The sequence below is a fragment of the Artibeus jamaicensis genome, unplaced genomic scaffold, assembly GCF_021234435.1.
Source record: "Artibeus jamaicensis isolate MK-2021 breed Jamaican fruit bat unplaced genomic scaffold, CSHL_Jam_final contig_887, whole genome shotgun sequence".
In the NCBI taxonomy this organism is placed as follows: Eukaryota; Metazoa; Chordata; class Mammalia; order Chiroptera; family Phyllostomidae; genus Artibeus; species Artibeus jamaicensis.
In genome coordinates this window covers 1,511,900-1,526,861 of record NW_026522003.1, presented here as the reverse complement: position 1 = coordinate 1,526,861, position 14,962 = coordinate 1,511,900, and the positions used below count along the sequence as shown (strand labels likewise).

The window sequence follows — 14,962 nt, the reverse complement described above, 5'->3', positions numbered from 1 at the left end:
GGAGTGGGGCTGACATCCAGTTTGCATTACTTGAGAAATTATACCTAGGAGATGTGGAGTGGGCCAGAGTGGAGGCATTAGGCTGAATCACTGAAGTAGCTCTATAACTCTTTTATTTTTAAAAAAAATGTATGTTAAAACTGTAGCTTCTACTTATTTCTGAAATCTTCAGGGCACCCCAGAAAGCATGTAGAAATCTATAAAACTTACACTAATAAGTTTGGAGCATGAGTTGGAACATATAGATGTAGGAGGGGCAGCGGCAAATAAACACTTGGGCCCTAGACAGCTTCTTCTCCAGGAAGATGCTTTATCCTTATACATCCCTTTGGTTAAAATGACGAGGGAGCCTGCCTTATTGCAACCTCAGAACCAATGTTCCACAGCTTGAGAGATTTAGGAGAGAGGTGTTTAACCTGGTGGGAGTAAGAAGGTAGAGCAAACTGACATTTCAATGTTCAAGTTACCTCCCCTGTTGGTAGACAGCCTTGGAATCGTCAGGGACATTTGTTATAGATGTTGCCATTCTTAGGGAGCCAGTAGGACTCTATGCCAATTTAAAGCCTGGATGATTTCTAAGTTTATCTATTCAAGAAGACTATTCAGGAAAGATAGATGCTTATCTTTGTATTGTTTACCAGCAACATAACCTTAGCCCTGGATTAGTATTCATAAAAGAAGAAAGTCTGAAAATAAAATAACAATTATCCAAACACATAACACTTTGCGACACATGTTGAAATGTAATTATATTTGTAGACCAAAAAGACTGGAAATTCTTAAAAGATAAACAATTAATTAAGTCTTTAATTTAAATTTTGGACTACAATAGTGTAAATTTTATACAATTTCAAATTTTGGTTTAAGTACTGTATAAAAATAGACTATGTTACATGTGGCAACTATATTAAGTGCATTCCATTTTTTTAAAAGCTCAAGTCAATCATATAGCCTTTTCTTTGGTTACCATGACATCTGAGAATGAGTTAGATAAAACACTTCCTTTTTTCAAACAATTGTTTTGAACATACATACACTGAGAAAGAGAGTATGAGAAAACTGTCTTAGGAAACCAATGCACTGTGCTCTGTCTAAAATATGGACTACCAGATTCAGAGCTCAATGTCGTAAGTGGATGAACTTCTTCAGACATCTGTGTTGGCAGATATGTAACATTGTTCAAATTATTCAAACCAGGTCTCTCCAGTCCAAAGTGATTATTGACAACTGCGTTTGAATATAGATTTTTAAATCCCAAGCAAGCCTTAATTAGCCAACTAAATCCAGCTAGGATTGGGTCATACCCTTAAGTAATCAAAGAGACAGAGTTGTTTTGTTTTTGTTTTCTAATGGACAAGTTTCTTTTCTCTATAACTCATAATTCCCTTGAAAATCAACCAGAATGCATATCAAACCAAAGTCAGAATAGTGAGCAAGAAATGTCACAGTTCTGAAGGCAGGTGAATGAGTAGAACATGTGGTTTCTAAGCCGTTACTGCTAAAGTTATCAGTGCCTGTTATCAGAGGCTTCGTTCTCACATAGGCTGAAAGCAGGTTCCAGGGGAGCCATTTGAAAAATCCCCAATCCCCCTCTTGTTTAGGGCTAAAGCCAAAAATAGAAGAAACTAGATTTCTTAGGAACTAGTTTCCTGCCCTGAGTGACTGGAATAGAATCCAGCCTTTCAGTTGAGCTTCCCAGGAGAGGAAAAAAAAAACAGAGAATTATGATGGCAATGATGAGGGGCTTCTCTGAACAGCTGATTCTCTCTGAAAACCCTGGCCATCTGTGGTCCATCTACAAAGCGATCAGCAGAAACTTCCTGACAAGCAATCGCACCGTCTCAACCAGACATAACTGATTGATTTGGTTATAGCTCTGTTTCCATGAGCTTCGTAACTGAAACCCAAACCCAGACTCAAAATAAAGCACCAGAAAAATCATTCCACATACCATTCATTACAAAGAGTTTTTGTTTAGCCATACCTTATGTCTTGATTATAGGCCATAGTAAATAAAAGTACACTGGAATTCAACATATTTTTTAATTGATACCAAGAAGCCAAACTCAGCTAAGTTTTGAAGACTAAGGGCCATATTCACACAAGACAGTAATATTGAAAACAAGCGGTTAAACATATAATTGTAAATATGTCCAGATCACCATTCACAGGCAAGTTGACTGTCTTTCCTGGTTTCAGGCATTTTCAGGGCTCCTTCTTTAGCACTTATTTGAAGATAGCTTAAGAATTCAAGTATCCATAGGCACAAAATATATCACAATTCATAAATTCAATAAGGCACAAGAGGAAAGAATCATTACTGCCACCCTAAAAACTTCAAGACTTTAAGTTTTAAGTGGAAAAATGCACTTTAAAAATATATGATAACAATATATGATAAATCAAGGTGAGGCTTCACAGGAGAGAAGACCGGGAGGAGACCTAATTATTAGGACCAACTTTCTGCCACTCCACTGAGAATAAAACAAGAAAAATGGATTTCAACTGGTTTTATGTGTATAAAGACTTCCTGAGAATGATAGTTGTTATTTGCTGACTAAAGACTCAAAAGAAACCAAAGGGTACACCCTTAACAAAAGAATAAGTATCCACCTGAAGACAGAGAGATGTATCACTTAACTTCAGTGGATCCCTTCCAGTGCCTGAAATGGAGTGGATGCCCCGAAGTGTCCCCAACACCACCATCCTCGGAGTGGTTGAACAGTTATGTAGTCCTTCTCAGACCCTTGATTCTTTAACTGACATACTGCAAAGCATGAGCACCTGCCCTGATCTCCCTCCAAGGGCCCATGCATTTAAAATAAACCACCTGGTGCAGACAAGTATTCATCCTGACCTTGATTGTCCAGAGGATTGATTAATATAACATAAATAATTAAAAGTCAGATAATTCAGAAACTTTTTTGTAGTTGTTATTTCCCTTCTCTGCTCCCACCCATATCTTTTAGCAGCTCCTAATTCAAAAGCAAATTGGCTGCCTTTCATTTCTGCTCCCCTTGGCCATCCTCATGGAGATGCAGACAAGCCCAGGTCACTAATAAGATGCAGGAAAGACTGGGTTACAGTGCTAGGCCCCAGGGAAATTGAGGCAAACACTATTGTTTAACTTCAACACATTATGGATACGCATCTCATTAAATAAATTGATTATATCTGCAGAAATTCAGCCTATTGCCAAACCATCTGTTTTCGTCATGAGAAATGGGACAAATGTTGCTTGTCTGGTGAAGGATTTCTACCCCAAGAGTATAAATATAAATCTCCAGTCATCCAAGAAAATAATAGAATATGACCCAGCTATCGTCGTCTCTCCCAGTGGGAAGTACAATGCTGTCAAGCTTGGTCAATATGGAGATTCTAATTCAGTGAAATGTTCGGTTGAACACAACAATGAAATTGTGAGTTCCACTGAGACTGAACAGACAACTCAACCTCCAGGTAGGTCATATCTGGCCTCATTGGGACCAGGAATGTGGGGAAGAAATGTTGGGTGATGGAAAGTTGGAGATGAAAACTCTTAACAGATTACTCTCAATATGGCATCATGCTGGAAACAAGTTGTAAGCCCAATGAGAGCCTGTCATTGGCTGGAAACTGAATGTTCTGCATTTCTGAGCTGGAGTCTAAGATAAAATTCATGTTACTTGATCCCCCTCTTTTTTCTTTACCAAGAACTGTTTTGTTTATGCCAATGACTACCCTACTACTAGACTCTGGGGTTGAAAATCAAGATGCAGTCTAATCTACTGTGAAGGCCAGAGCAAAGGGCAATCCAGCCTTCCATAGGTGAAGAATCTTAGTTCTTCTAAAAATTAGAGGCACGCCTGGATGTTGGCCTCATGATGTAATTTTTTTAAAAGGCCAGAACAGTAGGTATGTTAGTTGTGCAAATAACTGTATGACTTTAACCAAGTCATATCATTGGTTTTCAGTTTACTTACTTAAAGTCTCTGGTTTTAAAACCTAAAATTCTTTGAACCGCTTGGTCACCAGTGTAAGTCTGACCTCTTCTGTTTGTTTCAGATGACCTAAAACCAACGGAACCTCAAATCATACAGCAAACCTCAGAGAGCTGCCATGAACCCAAAGGTTAGTTGAAATCAAAGGGTCAGCTTCACTAGTAAGGGCTAAAGCAAATGTCTGATAAGGCCAAAACTCATCAGATTTCAAAAGAAAACAAAAACCGTACTTGAGGCCAGTTGGTTCCCCCTGACTCTCCAGGCAGAGCTTGAACAGCAAGCATGGGTTTCCAAAGCTGGCAGGGCTGGCTGTGAGCAGCAGCCTTTGGGCGCTGAGGGCCATCTGACACCAAGCTGGGCTTACAGACCAGGGAGGTTCATGGTGACTCGGGCAGGCTGGTGTCAGTGCTGTGGGCCCAATGCCTGGAAGGGAATCCATTCTCTGAAGGAAGCCACCATGTTCACCCTTCTTCAACCACAGCTCTTGCCAGGAAAGTGAACATGACGTCCCTTACCATCCTCGGGCTCCGATTGCTGTTCATCAAGGCTGTTGCTGTCAATTTTCTCTTGACTGCCAAGTTATTTTTCTGTTAAGGTAAGAATTAGCTAGTTCTTGTCCCTACTTCCACCCAAATGATGCTGCACATGGAAGAAAAAAGTTAAGAAATGGTAAAAAACCAAGCATTGGGAAGGGAGAAACACGAAGACACATATTTCAAATTAATGAAGGAGATTATCTCAATACTCAGCATAACAACAGCCCACCTCCAAGGGGCTGTGGGTTATTTGCAAAGCTGTCAGTAAAGCTTTACCTGAAGTGTATTCAGGGGCAGCAGAACATGTTTTAGCTCTGACAAAGGGGATGCTAGCTCCCAATCCTTGATCTTAGGCCTCTTATGTACAGACCAGCCTATCATTGGGATGAGCCTGTACCTCCATTAGTCATGAAGAGCCCACTATTAGCTACTCAGGATGCACACAAAGTCAGGGCTGAGACATTATTTGCTAGGCACTACTTGCATTCCCTCTTCAGGTGAACTTAAATATGAAATTCAAATTGGGGTCTAAGTTTGCCTGTGAAGCTCCTTCCCCAATATGCCCAAATACTCCTCATTCCCTCTCCTGATCTAGGAATAACCCTAGACTAGGAGTGTTGGACTGACTCGCCCCAGCCTGCAAGCACAGCCAGTCAGCCCCAGACAGGTGACTGTTTTACCAGCAGGCCCAAGGACACGGGCCATGTGGCTGTATAAAAAAGAGCACTACACAAGAAGTTAGAAGATCCGGGTTTTATTCCTGACTTTGTTACTAGCTTGCTTATGTTACCTTAACCATGTTGCTTCACCTCCCTGGGCCTGGGTTTTTGCATCTGTAAAACAAAGGAGTTAAGAACGACTCAGGGAGAGCAAGTGGGTGTCATGACTTATGGCAACACTGATGCACTGGGAATGGCCAGGTGAACTATTACCATGTGTGCAAGGGAAATGTACCAGAAGAGATTAGTGATGTCTACGGTGGTACGGTCACAGCAAGTACCAGCCATCCCCAGACTATGGCCACTATGATGCCTTCCAGAATTGACTGACAGTCTATGATTCTACATCAACTCTTACAACTTCCCTTCACTCGTAGGCTGACTGGCAGGAGAAGGCTACGCACTCTGAATGAATCCAAAAGCCTACAGAACTGCTCTCTCTATGGCTCCCAACTTCTCGGTAATTCAAGTTAACCCATCCCAGCTTTGCTTAAATGGCTGCTACCCAAACAAGTTTTTCTTTGAAGGCAACAATCCCAGCTCATCCTCCAGCCTGGTGGGAAGACAAAGTCCTGGGGGTGGGGGTCGGTGGCCTGAAGTGCTTTATATGCTGCTTTATAAATGGGTATAGAGATACAAAGGGACAGAGGGCTTGTTTTTTATTTCTACAGCTGATACACTTTGAAAATGGTGTCTTGTTCCTTTTACTTTGCCTTCAGAAATAAAAAGTAGAAGCCAACAGGTTCCCAGCTCTGTTCTGCAAGAAGAAACAGACCCTGGGGGAAGGAAAGCAGGTCCTTTACCTAAACATGAAAGGCTCTGCTCAAAACCCAACACTAGATTGGCCCAAACAGGCATCACATCCACAAAAGCACTTTCTCTCTTTCTACTACTTTATCAACAAAATGACATTGGATTCCCTAACACTCTCCCTGTAGGCAACAGGGTTAAAAAAAAATCTCATCTAAATAATACTCTCCAAGCTGTTCACAGAGATCAGAGAAAAGGACAGAGAAAATGCGCATCTTTCTATTAATTGATTTAACAAATGTGAGTTGAATCTCTTTAAATTCCAGGCACTGTGCTGAGGGTGCAAAGATGAACAAGACAGGAGCCTGGCTTTCAAGCAACTCACTGTGCAGGATTTTTTAGAGGGAAGGATAGGAATGAGAGCCCTAGATTTCCCCTGTAAAAAGCAGTATCTTTACTACCTCTCTCCCACCCATCTCTGCGTGGAGAGTTGGAGGCCACTGGACACTGCCTCTCGCCTGAGTCCCTCGTGTCCCTGTTTTTCTGCCATTTCCCTCTAACACTGCCCCTGCTGCAGTTATTCAAGTGCATTGTGTGTGCCTCACTTCTGGCTTCACCTACTGCGACCACTGCAGGGGAAAGGTGGTTGTGGTGAATTCACCGATGGTCAGGCTGAGCTTCTAGGTCACACCCCAGCTTCCTGAGCCCCCAGCCTTCAGGCCTCTGACTCGGGGACCTGCCCGTGGGTTTCCTACTGTTGCTATTTCTACTGCAGCAACTAACAACAGCAGTGTCCCCACCGTGGCCCGTGAGCTCTGCTACTCCCGCCTCAGCAAGGCCACAGCTGTTTCCAGGTGCACCCACGCCGGTAGCAGAGCCCTAGAAACCCAGTGTTGTGGTTTCCTCAGCGCTCATGCGGGTGTCAAGTGGGGGCTTGTGAGGTTACAAGCACAAGAGCCCCCCTCACCAACTCCACTGCCATTGCCGTTGCAAACTCCCACATCATGTCCTCGCAGCCCCAAACAAAGACAAGAGGCAGAAGTACTCTGAGTAAAGAATGCTTGTTTTCAAAACAATCTAGGGGAATAAACCAGGTCCATTCAAGGGAAAACCATAAAAGGATTCCACACAACTTCATCTTCCATGTGTAAAGGATGCTTGCTTTCAAAACATTCATACCTGTTACCTTGAGTCACAGTAAACTGATTCTCTGAAGTTGCTAAGAACAAAATATCACATTCTCATTTTTCAAATGGGAAAAAATATGCCCCTCCAAAAAGGTACATACCTTTGTCCAAAATCATCCAGTGAGGCAGGGGTATTAGTGGGAGCAGAACCAAATTATCAAGCGTGCCACCCAAGCCTCTCTACAGTGGCACACACCTCATGCGCTGAAGGCATTGATTTGAAGTTGTTAGGCCAGATCAACTAAATATACTATTATCCTTTATCATACAAACGAGCCACCCACTGACCCACTTCGATCATCAGAAAAAAGGCATCCCAGCACGTCTCAGGACCATGAATTTCTCCCACGGAAAGGACCCTTCAGGAAAGACTGAGGGCAGGAACCAGAGGGGGTGGTGCCTGCCTTCAGGTCTGGGGGCCATCACATTGCGAATTACAGTTTTCCAGGGCGTTCAGAGCTTCATCACAACAGCCCTGAGGGAGTCTCCAGGAAACTGTTACACACTCGGTAGGCAGCAGAACAAAAGCCCCAGGCTGAGTCATTTGCCAGGGCCGGTGGCTCCCTCCCCGTTCTTTTCCTTCCTCCCTATAGTGACGGCTCTTCACCAGTCTGTTTTAAAGCCCAGATGAACTGTTGCCCAAACCACCCACTGATGCCACCTCCTAGGCTGCAGCTGCAAGACAGAGGCCTAGAAAGGAGGTTCAGCACCTTGGCTCTGTCATTAACTAGCCATCTGACCTGGAATGTCCTTCATTTTTCTGGACTCAAGTGTGTTTCCCATAAAATAATGTCTGAGACATTACTATTTCTAACATATAACTCTAATATTTGTCTTATGGCAGGGAATTCGATGGAGGTAGGAGAAGGGGATCCGATTCCCAGGCTGAGGGGGTATCTGATTTGACGTCACATAGTTGTTTCCCGCCGGGGGTAGTTCTCTCCCCTGGAGACACTGCTGAGCTCCAGACTCAGGGACATTGAAGCTGGGATTCTGGGATTCACAGGCAGGATATTCACAGGAATATCCTGATGCTCTTCAAGGAACGAAAAACGTTCTCCAAATGAAGTAAGTGAAATGGAGGTGTCAAAGGGCATCCTGGAGAAATAGGTGGCTGCACAAGAAGACACAGAAAAAAGGCAAATTGGGGAAAATGTGTTTAAATAGATAACTTTGTGTCAGATTTGATTCTTACAAAGAATCACAATTCACAATAGTGGATAAATAATGGAGACTAAAATAAAGACACTTCTGATGGGCTCCCCCAGACTGGCCCTTCAGCTGCTGAATTCTGATACCTGCACAGCACACACAGCACAGACTTGTCGAGCCCACTCTTCCCTCAGTCGCGCAGCTCTCCCTCCTTCCCTCCCACAGGCCCCAGGCAGCAAGGGGGCACCGTGTCGGGAAGGGGGAGGTGCTCTGCTCCATCTGAAGCCAAGCTACTCCCCTGGATAGGACGGGCATTTTATTATTTAGCAGACATGTTAGAGCACCTCTGAAGGCCAGGTGGAACACAGTGTCACCAGGAAGAAGGCTGCCATGTCCAGGGACACGAGGCGGCTCTGCCAGGCCACGCCCAGGGGTTTATGTGCAGACTTCCTGGGCACCTGCATCACCGTGGAGATTTATGGCACAGTAGTAAGTGGCTCTGTCTTCAGTCCTCACTGAGGAGATCACCAAGTTGAAGGTTTTGTGGGTCTCACTGCGCTGCACAGAAAACCGACCCTGAGTAAAATCCGCATCGAGGACCCTAATGTTATCCCTGTAAAGGATAAACTGAAAGGAACGATCTGGCCTCATGCGGTACCAGTATAAATCTGGATCTGTGTATCTGGAGTCATAAGTACAGGGCAGTGTCACCTGACTGCCACTTTCCACAGTATTGCCTGGGGAACTCTGGGTCACTTTTTCACACAGCATGCCCTCGTCTGTGAAGAGAAGAAGTGAGAAAATAGTCAGGTCCTGCACCCCCAGCCCCTGGGTCCAGCCTGAGCCCACCCAGAGGGAACTCATTGGGCAGAGGCAGGAGAAGCACACAAAGATAAAGGTCAAAGTCAGAGAATGACTGGAAAACGCACGTGAGAGAGAAAGGCTCCAAGCCTTTGAAAGTCAAAGAAAGTGAAACGGGTGGCAGAATGAGAGGAGCATCCACCCATGGATGTACTTACAGAAAAGCAAAAGGCTAATGCCCACAGTATAGATCATCGTCTTTTCACATCAAAGCCGAGGATACGGAGTAAGACTGGGGTCCTGAAACCTCGGAGACCACCTGGGGGCCTCTGACCAGAGGGAGGCGGCAGGGAAGGAAACAAGAGAAGTTGGGCGGCCCTGACAGTCACGTGACTGAATTGCTCTGCGGCAAAGGGTTCCAGCCAAGGAAACGTTGTTGTTACTGTTATTTTGGTCCTCAATCCACCTGGAACTAGTACTTTGGTAAAAACACAATGAAAATAAATTACCTGCTAAAAAAAGACAGGACTAGAAACTGTAAAAAGTGCAAGTCCAACAATGCCAGGCTTAGATAGCCATCGCTGTAAATGCGGCCTTCCCTCCATTGTTGTGTCCTGGGGGCACAGGCTGGGGCGCTGGTCGGTGGCCGCACTCTGACCGTGGCGGCACAGTCGCTCGGCACCCAGCACAGCTGTGCACACGTGACTCCATAAGTGGAATGAAGGGGCTCCTTAGACGAGCCCCTTACTCCCCGGTATAAAGACAGCGGTAAGAGGGTCAGACAGGAGGGACTCTAAAATATGTTCCAGCCATGAATTCTAGAAATCTTTTCTTTCGTTTCTTGAGGAGGGCCCCCTGCATTTCTCTCCTTAGGCCCCTTGCAGCCCCCACTTGACTCTAGCTGAAAAATCCACCCCCCACAGCAGAGCTCCCTGATGGGTAAACTGCCCTGAGCAGGTGGGACACAAGCTTGCTGAGACCCTACAGCCAGCTCCCCAGCCACCTGCCACACAAACGCTGTTTTCTACACAAGCCAGGACATGACCACAGTTGGGAGGCAGGGCCCTGAAAAACAGAAGACTGACTAATTCATTGCTCCAAACCTAGGACTGTTTCTAGGAGTACTTATAGCAGTTTCTTTGACTCTTTCCCCCAATTCATCCATAAGCCCTGTCAGTTCCACCATGAATATATCTCCAGTCCATCCACTTCCTTCATCCCCCAAACACCGTCATCTCTCGAGACCACTGACTGGTCCCCCTGCTCCTGCTTCTGTCCCCAGACGATCTCTTTGTTGGGCCTTTATGAAGGGCAAATCAGGCGGTGCCAGCTGGGCCTCCTTTCCTGGGCCTGTGACACCCTGCAGGTGGCCTGACCCCTGACTCCTCGCACCTCCTCTCCTCCCTCTCTTGCTCCCCTCGGCTGCTGTGGCCTCCCTTCTGGTCCTCTGTCTGCCTCACTTCTCTAGCTGCCTAAAACTCTGGCCTGAGTTTTTCACAAATCTCAGCTCAAAAAGGCTTTCTCTGGCCACTCCAAGTAAGTTGGTCACTGCCTCACACCCCCGGGGGGTCACCCTCAATTACATCTCTGTCTTATTTTCTCTCGAGTCCCTATTTGAAATCATTGGATTTATACACATGTGTTACTTGTTTCTCCCATCTCAACACCCCCCAGCACATCCACAGCATCATGTAAGCTCCATGAGGGAAAAAACACGGTTATCTCTGCACTGATACATCATCCCCATCCCCTAGGAGTTTGCCTGCCACATAATTGACAACCAAAAATATCTGGAACAAAGGAATACAACTTTGTTCCCTTAAAAACTCACCACTGGCATGAAGAAAGTTGCCAGAAAGTTTTATTTAGCAAATAAAAAAATCAAGTTAAGTTTGTATTTCAAATGAACAATAAAAATTAGTTATATTTGGGACATATTTATATATTTTTTAAAAGTAGTCACTGTTTATCTGAAATTCAAATTTCACAGCACGTCTTGTATTTGATTCAAAGCATGGAGAACACCAAAGGTGAACACCTTTGCAGTCGGAAGCCTCCCCCACGAACGCCCCCCAGAGGAGCTGTTCCACTGAGCAGCTGCCACCCAGGCCTGCACTGCCACCTGCAGGCAGGGCCCCTCCACGGGGACCCAGACTTCTGCTGACAAAAGGCCACTCCAGCGCTTTCAGGTCTCTGACATCCGTGGCCTCTGCCAGTCCTCACCCAGGCTCTTGGTGACTGTCCCTGTTCTCAATGGGTTGCCCAGGCGTATATTTATAAGAAAGCCAAGGGGTCCCTCCTCATCTGAGCGGCAACAATGTTCAAATTAAACTGCTGTTCCTCTTCTGACTGCCCCACCTCAATTACATCTGACTGCACCTGAGAACAGAGACAGGGCTCCAGACACCCTCACAGAGAGGGACACACGCCCAATGCTCCACACAGAACTTCAGGCTCTGAGACCTCCTTGAGGTGTCAGGATCATGACTCTCCCCCCACGATGTTCTTCCAACACACCTTGAAAGGCATCCCTTCAGGAAGGGCACCTCTCAGAACAGCAGCTCAGAGTCACGGCCAAGAGTCAGGCTCTGTCGTAGAAACGGAGAGTAGATTAGTGGTGGCCAGAGACTGGGGGTGAGAATATGGGGGCAATGAGGAGGTTTTGGTCAAAGGGTACAAACTTCCAGTTATACAGTTAGCAAGTTCTGAGGATATAATATGCTGCATGCTGACTGTAGTTGATAATACTGATATCAACTTGATATATATACTTGAAAGCTGCTAAGAGAGAACTTAAATGTTCCCACCACAAAAAAGGAAATGGTGATTATGTGATATGATAGGGGTGCCAGCTAATGCCACCATGGTAATTATTTTGCAATAAATAAGTGCATTAAATCAATGCATGGTACACATTAAACTTATACATTGTTACATGTCAGTTATATCTCAATAAAGCAAGAAGAACTAAAAATACAATTATTTAACTTAAAAAAACAACGTTTGGTCCTGGAGCTAGACTGCCTGTGTTCACATCAGCTCCAGAATTTACTTTCTGTAAGATGGAGATAATAATTACAGCAATGTACCCAGCAGATGACCTAGAAATGTTAGGCATTGCTGTGGCTATTGTTTTGTATTAAATAGGCTGATGAATATCGTTCCTGAGAGATTTATTCTCATCAGAAATGTTCAGAGAAAAGATGCTGAGTGAATCTGAGAAACAAAGTTGTGAGATCTGGCAAAAAGACAGGTCAATCGGTCGCAGACAAGAAAGCGCATCCGTCTTCAGTGTGCAGTCAGTGCTGCAAGCAAGTCACCGGCTCCTTGAGCCCCCAAGGCCTGAGCCAGCTGTGCTCTTCCCAAACCCCTGAGGGCACTGGGGCCAGAGAAGTGCACCTGCTGGCCCACTGTCCTAAGTCTTCCAAAAGTTGCACAGGCTTTTTCATGAGAGACCACAATGTGCAACCGAGTGGCCCAAAGTTTTGGGATAAAAATGACTGTCAAGATTGAATGACCTATTACAGACTTAGTGCCCTTGAATTTCGCTACCCCATCTCCTTAAAAGCTACCAATATCTGCAGCCTGAGCAGCTCCCCAAGGCAGACAGTGCCCTGGGCTGCCTTCCAGTAGCCAAAAACCACCACTCAAGAGGGGGCCCTTGAACCTGGAGAGGTCCAAGGGGTTTTGTAAACAAGGCTGCCCTTGTCCCACAGTTTGGATCTTGATCACTACTATTACCATGAAAGGGACTTTTCTCCCAGTTTCCTCTGAAGTGGGCAGATTTGTTTTTGACCTTGCAGCGCCCTCTACTGCTCTACTTAGCCCATCTCCATAAATAAGTCATTCTGGATGTTGACAGAAAATAGGTCAGGGGAAGAAAATATTCTTCATTCACAACTTAAGACAAACAAAGCTGCTGCTTCTGTTCCCATTTCCCTTTCAACTCTGAGACCGGCAGCTGCTGCTCGGTCAGCCCGAAGGGTTCATTCTCCCCAGTCACTGGAAGAGGACTGTCTTTGAGAACATGAGACAGCACCCTAAAAGGGTAGATGGACATTTTCCTGTCAACAAAATGCTTCATGCAATAACAATGGACATAGGGAGATTTCTTTGGATGGATATGAACAAGTGCATCTCTTTTTAGTGAAAGAATAGAAGTGTAATTGCAAAGGAAAAGCTTAAAAACATCTGAATGTGTGGTCCTGGGAATGAGGGGCCTAGAGAAAGGGTTTCTGCACCCCTTTTTCCTGTACCACATTCCATTCTGAGACCCCAGCACAGACCTGGGCTGATGGGTAACAGGAAACATGCTGGACAGGGGTCGAGATCCAGAAGTCGTACTCAATCCCCAGGACCTGTTTTGAGGAAAGATCCTGCTGAAGGTCCTATGGGCAAGAACAAGAATGAGGAACCCTGCCAGGTTTTGTCTCCCAATGTCCTCTACAGAGCCAGCGTTTGACGGAAAGCAGTGAAGAAGACAGGACACTCCATGGCGTTGCCGCCACCACCTCTGGAGCACCTGTGGTCCAACCAGGTCAGTGATACTTCCCGTGATTGGGCAGTGTGGGACTTGGCCTGACTTTTGCCAACCAGATTTATCAAGCCTTCTGTAGGGTTTTCTCTCCAATTATTCCTCAGGGCAGGGAGGACAAGCAGGTTACATTTCAATTACCAAGGGCTAGCCTTTTGTCGTGGCTCTCTGGAGCACACTGTTAAGAAGAACTGTGAGGCCAACTCTAGACTCAGAGGTGAAGAATGATGTGTCTATTAGCAATATCTGTGTGGGAGCAGGAGCAGCAGGCAACACCACACCATCTGGCATTTGCCATCCCTGCTCTAGGCGTCATCCCTGTAATGAGTCCCGCAGAGAAAGAAGAGTCAGAGCCAAGTCCCTGTTGGGCTATCCTTTCGGTAAAGGGCACATGTTTAAATACCTTTTCCTTGTCTTTCCGGGGATTTTTGTGAGTCATTTCCCCCACTATCAATCGCTGTTGGCTGCAGCCTAAGAAATAAAGTATTAGAAATTAATTAAGATGCTGTGTATCTCTCTCTAAAATCATAAACATATATGCGAACACCAAACACCTCCCTTGAATGGCGCACCCACTGTTTAACAGGGATTATCAGACTTGGGTTGCTCAGCAGACCCTCTAAGACTGGGGATACCCAGGCCAGGTCTTTGTTGTCCTGAGTCCCATGAAGGGAGCAGCAGAAAACAGGACTGGGACTCAGGTATTCTGAGTTCTAGCCCCAGGTCTGCCTCTACCTACCTACATAACCTGGAGCAAATTTACCCCTCAGGGCTTCAGCTTCCTCGTCTTCAAAATGAGGGCATGGGCCCACACAGTTGCAAAGTTCCCTTTAAGGTTGCGCATTCTAGGATGCTAACGTACAAGGCTACAGATATGATCTGAGAGAGTTATTAGTTTCTATTTCCCTGTGCATGTTGCTTGAACTCATTGCCCAGCAAGGCGGAAAAGCAAAACACGCTTCTTCATTGGGGGTTAGCGTAATTTCTTGATTCAATATGTGTGGCTCACCAGAGCCTGGAGGTTCAAGCCCAGATGCCGACTTGGAATCCAGTTATTATTGCATCTGGGAGAGAGAGTGTGCTGAAAACAGCCTTTGGTAAAAACATCAATTTGGCCAAAAAAAAGAAGAAGGTTCTGCATAGTGTGATAACATTTGATATCTTATTTATCATCTTCATCCTGAAGTCTTTTCTGCTCCCATCCTGTTTCTGCTCTGAAAGAAGGGAAAAGGGCAGACCTTTCCCGGGCGAGGTGGGCACCTGTGGGGGACAGAGGGGTCTCTCAGCATCGTGAGGGAGGAGA

At 45.4% G+C, this 14,962-nt stretch overlaps 3 gene segments (V, D, J or C); 2 read left to right on the top strand and 1 right to left on the bottom strand.

The window, feature by feature from the left end:
* LOC119037120 (T cell receptor delta constant-like) overlaps positions 1 to 5,974 on the top strand; it is a 47,787-nt gene extending 41,813 nt beyond the window's left edge. Inside the window, 4 exon segments of the C gene segment in view lie at positions 3,181 to 3,459; positions 4,045 to 4,110; positions 4,462 to 4,575; positions 5,613 to 5,974. Of these exon segments, the coding sequence occupies positions 3,181 to 3,459; positions 4,045 to 4,110; positions 4,462 to 4,574 (458 nt within the window).
* A 2,654-nt stretch (positions 5,975 to 8,628) lies between these two features.
* Positions 8,629 to 9,675, bottom strand: LOC119037122 (T cell receptor delta variable 3-like). The segment is given in 2 exon segments: positions 8,629 to 9,103; positions 9,344 to 9,675. Coding segments are annotated over 2 exon segments (381 nt in total).
* Positions 9,676 to 13,617: 3,942 nt separating this feature from the next.
* Positions 13,618 to 14,962, top strand: part of LOC119037118 (T-cell receptor alpha chain constant-like) — a 73,520-nt gene continuing 72,175 nt past the window's right edge. The window contains 1 exon segment of the C gene segment in view: positions 13,618 to 13,662. Within this exon segment, the coding sequence occupies positions 13,618 to 13,662 (45 nt within the window).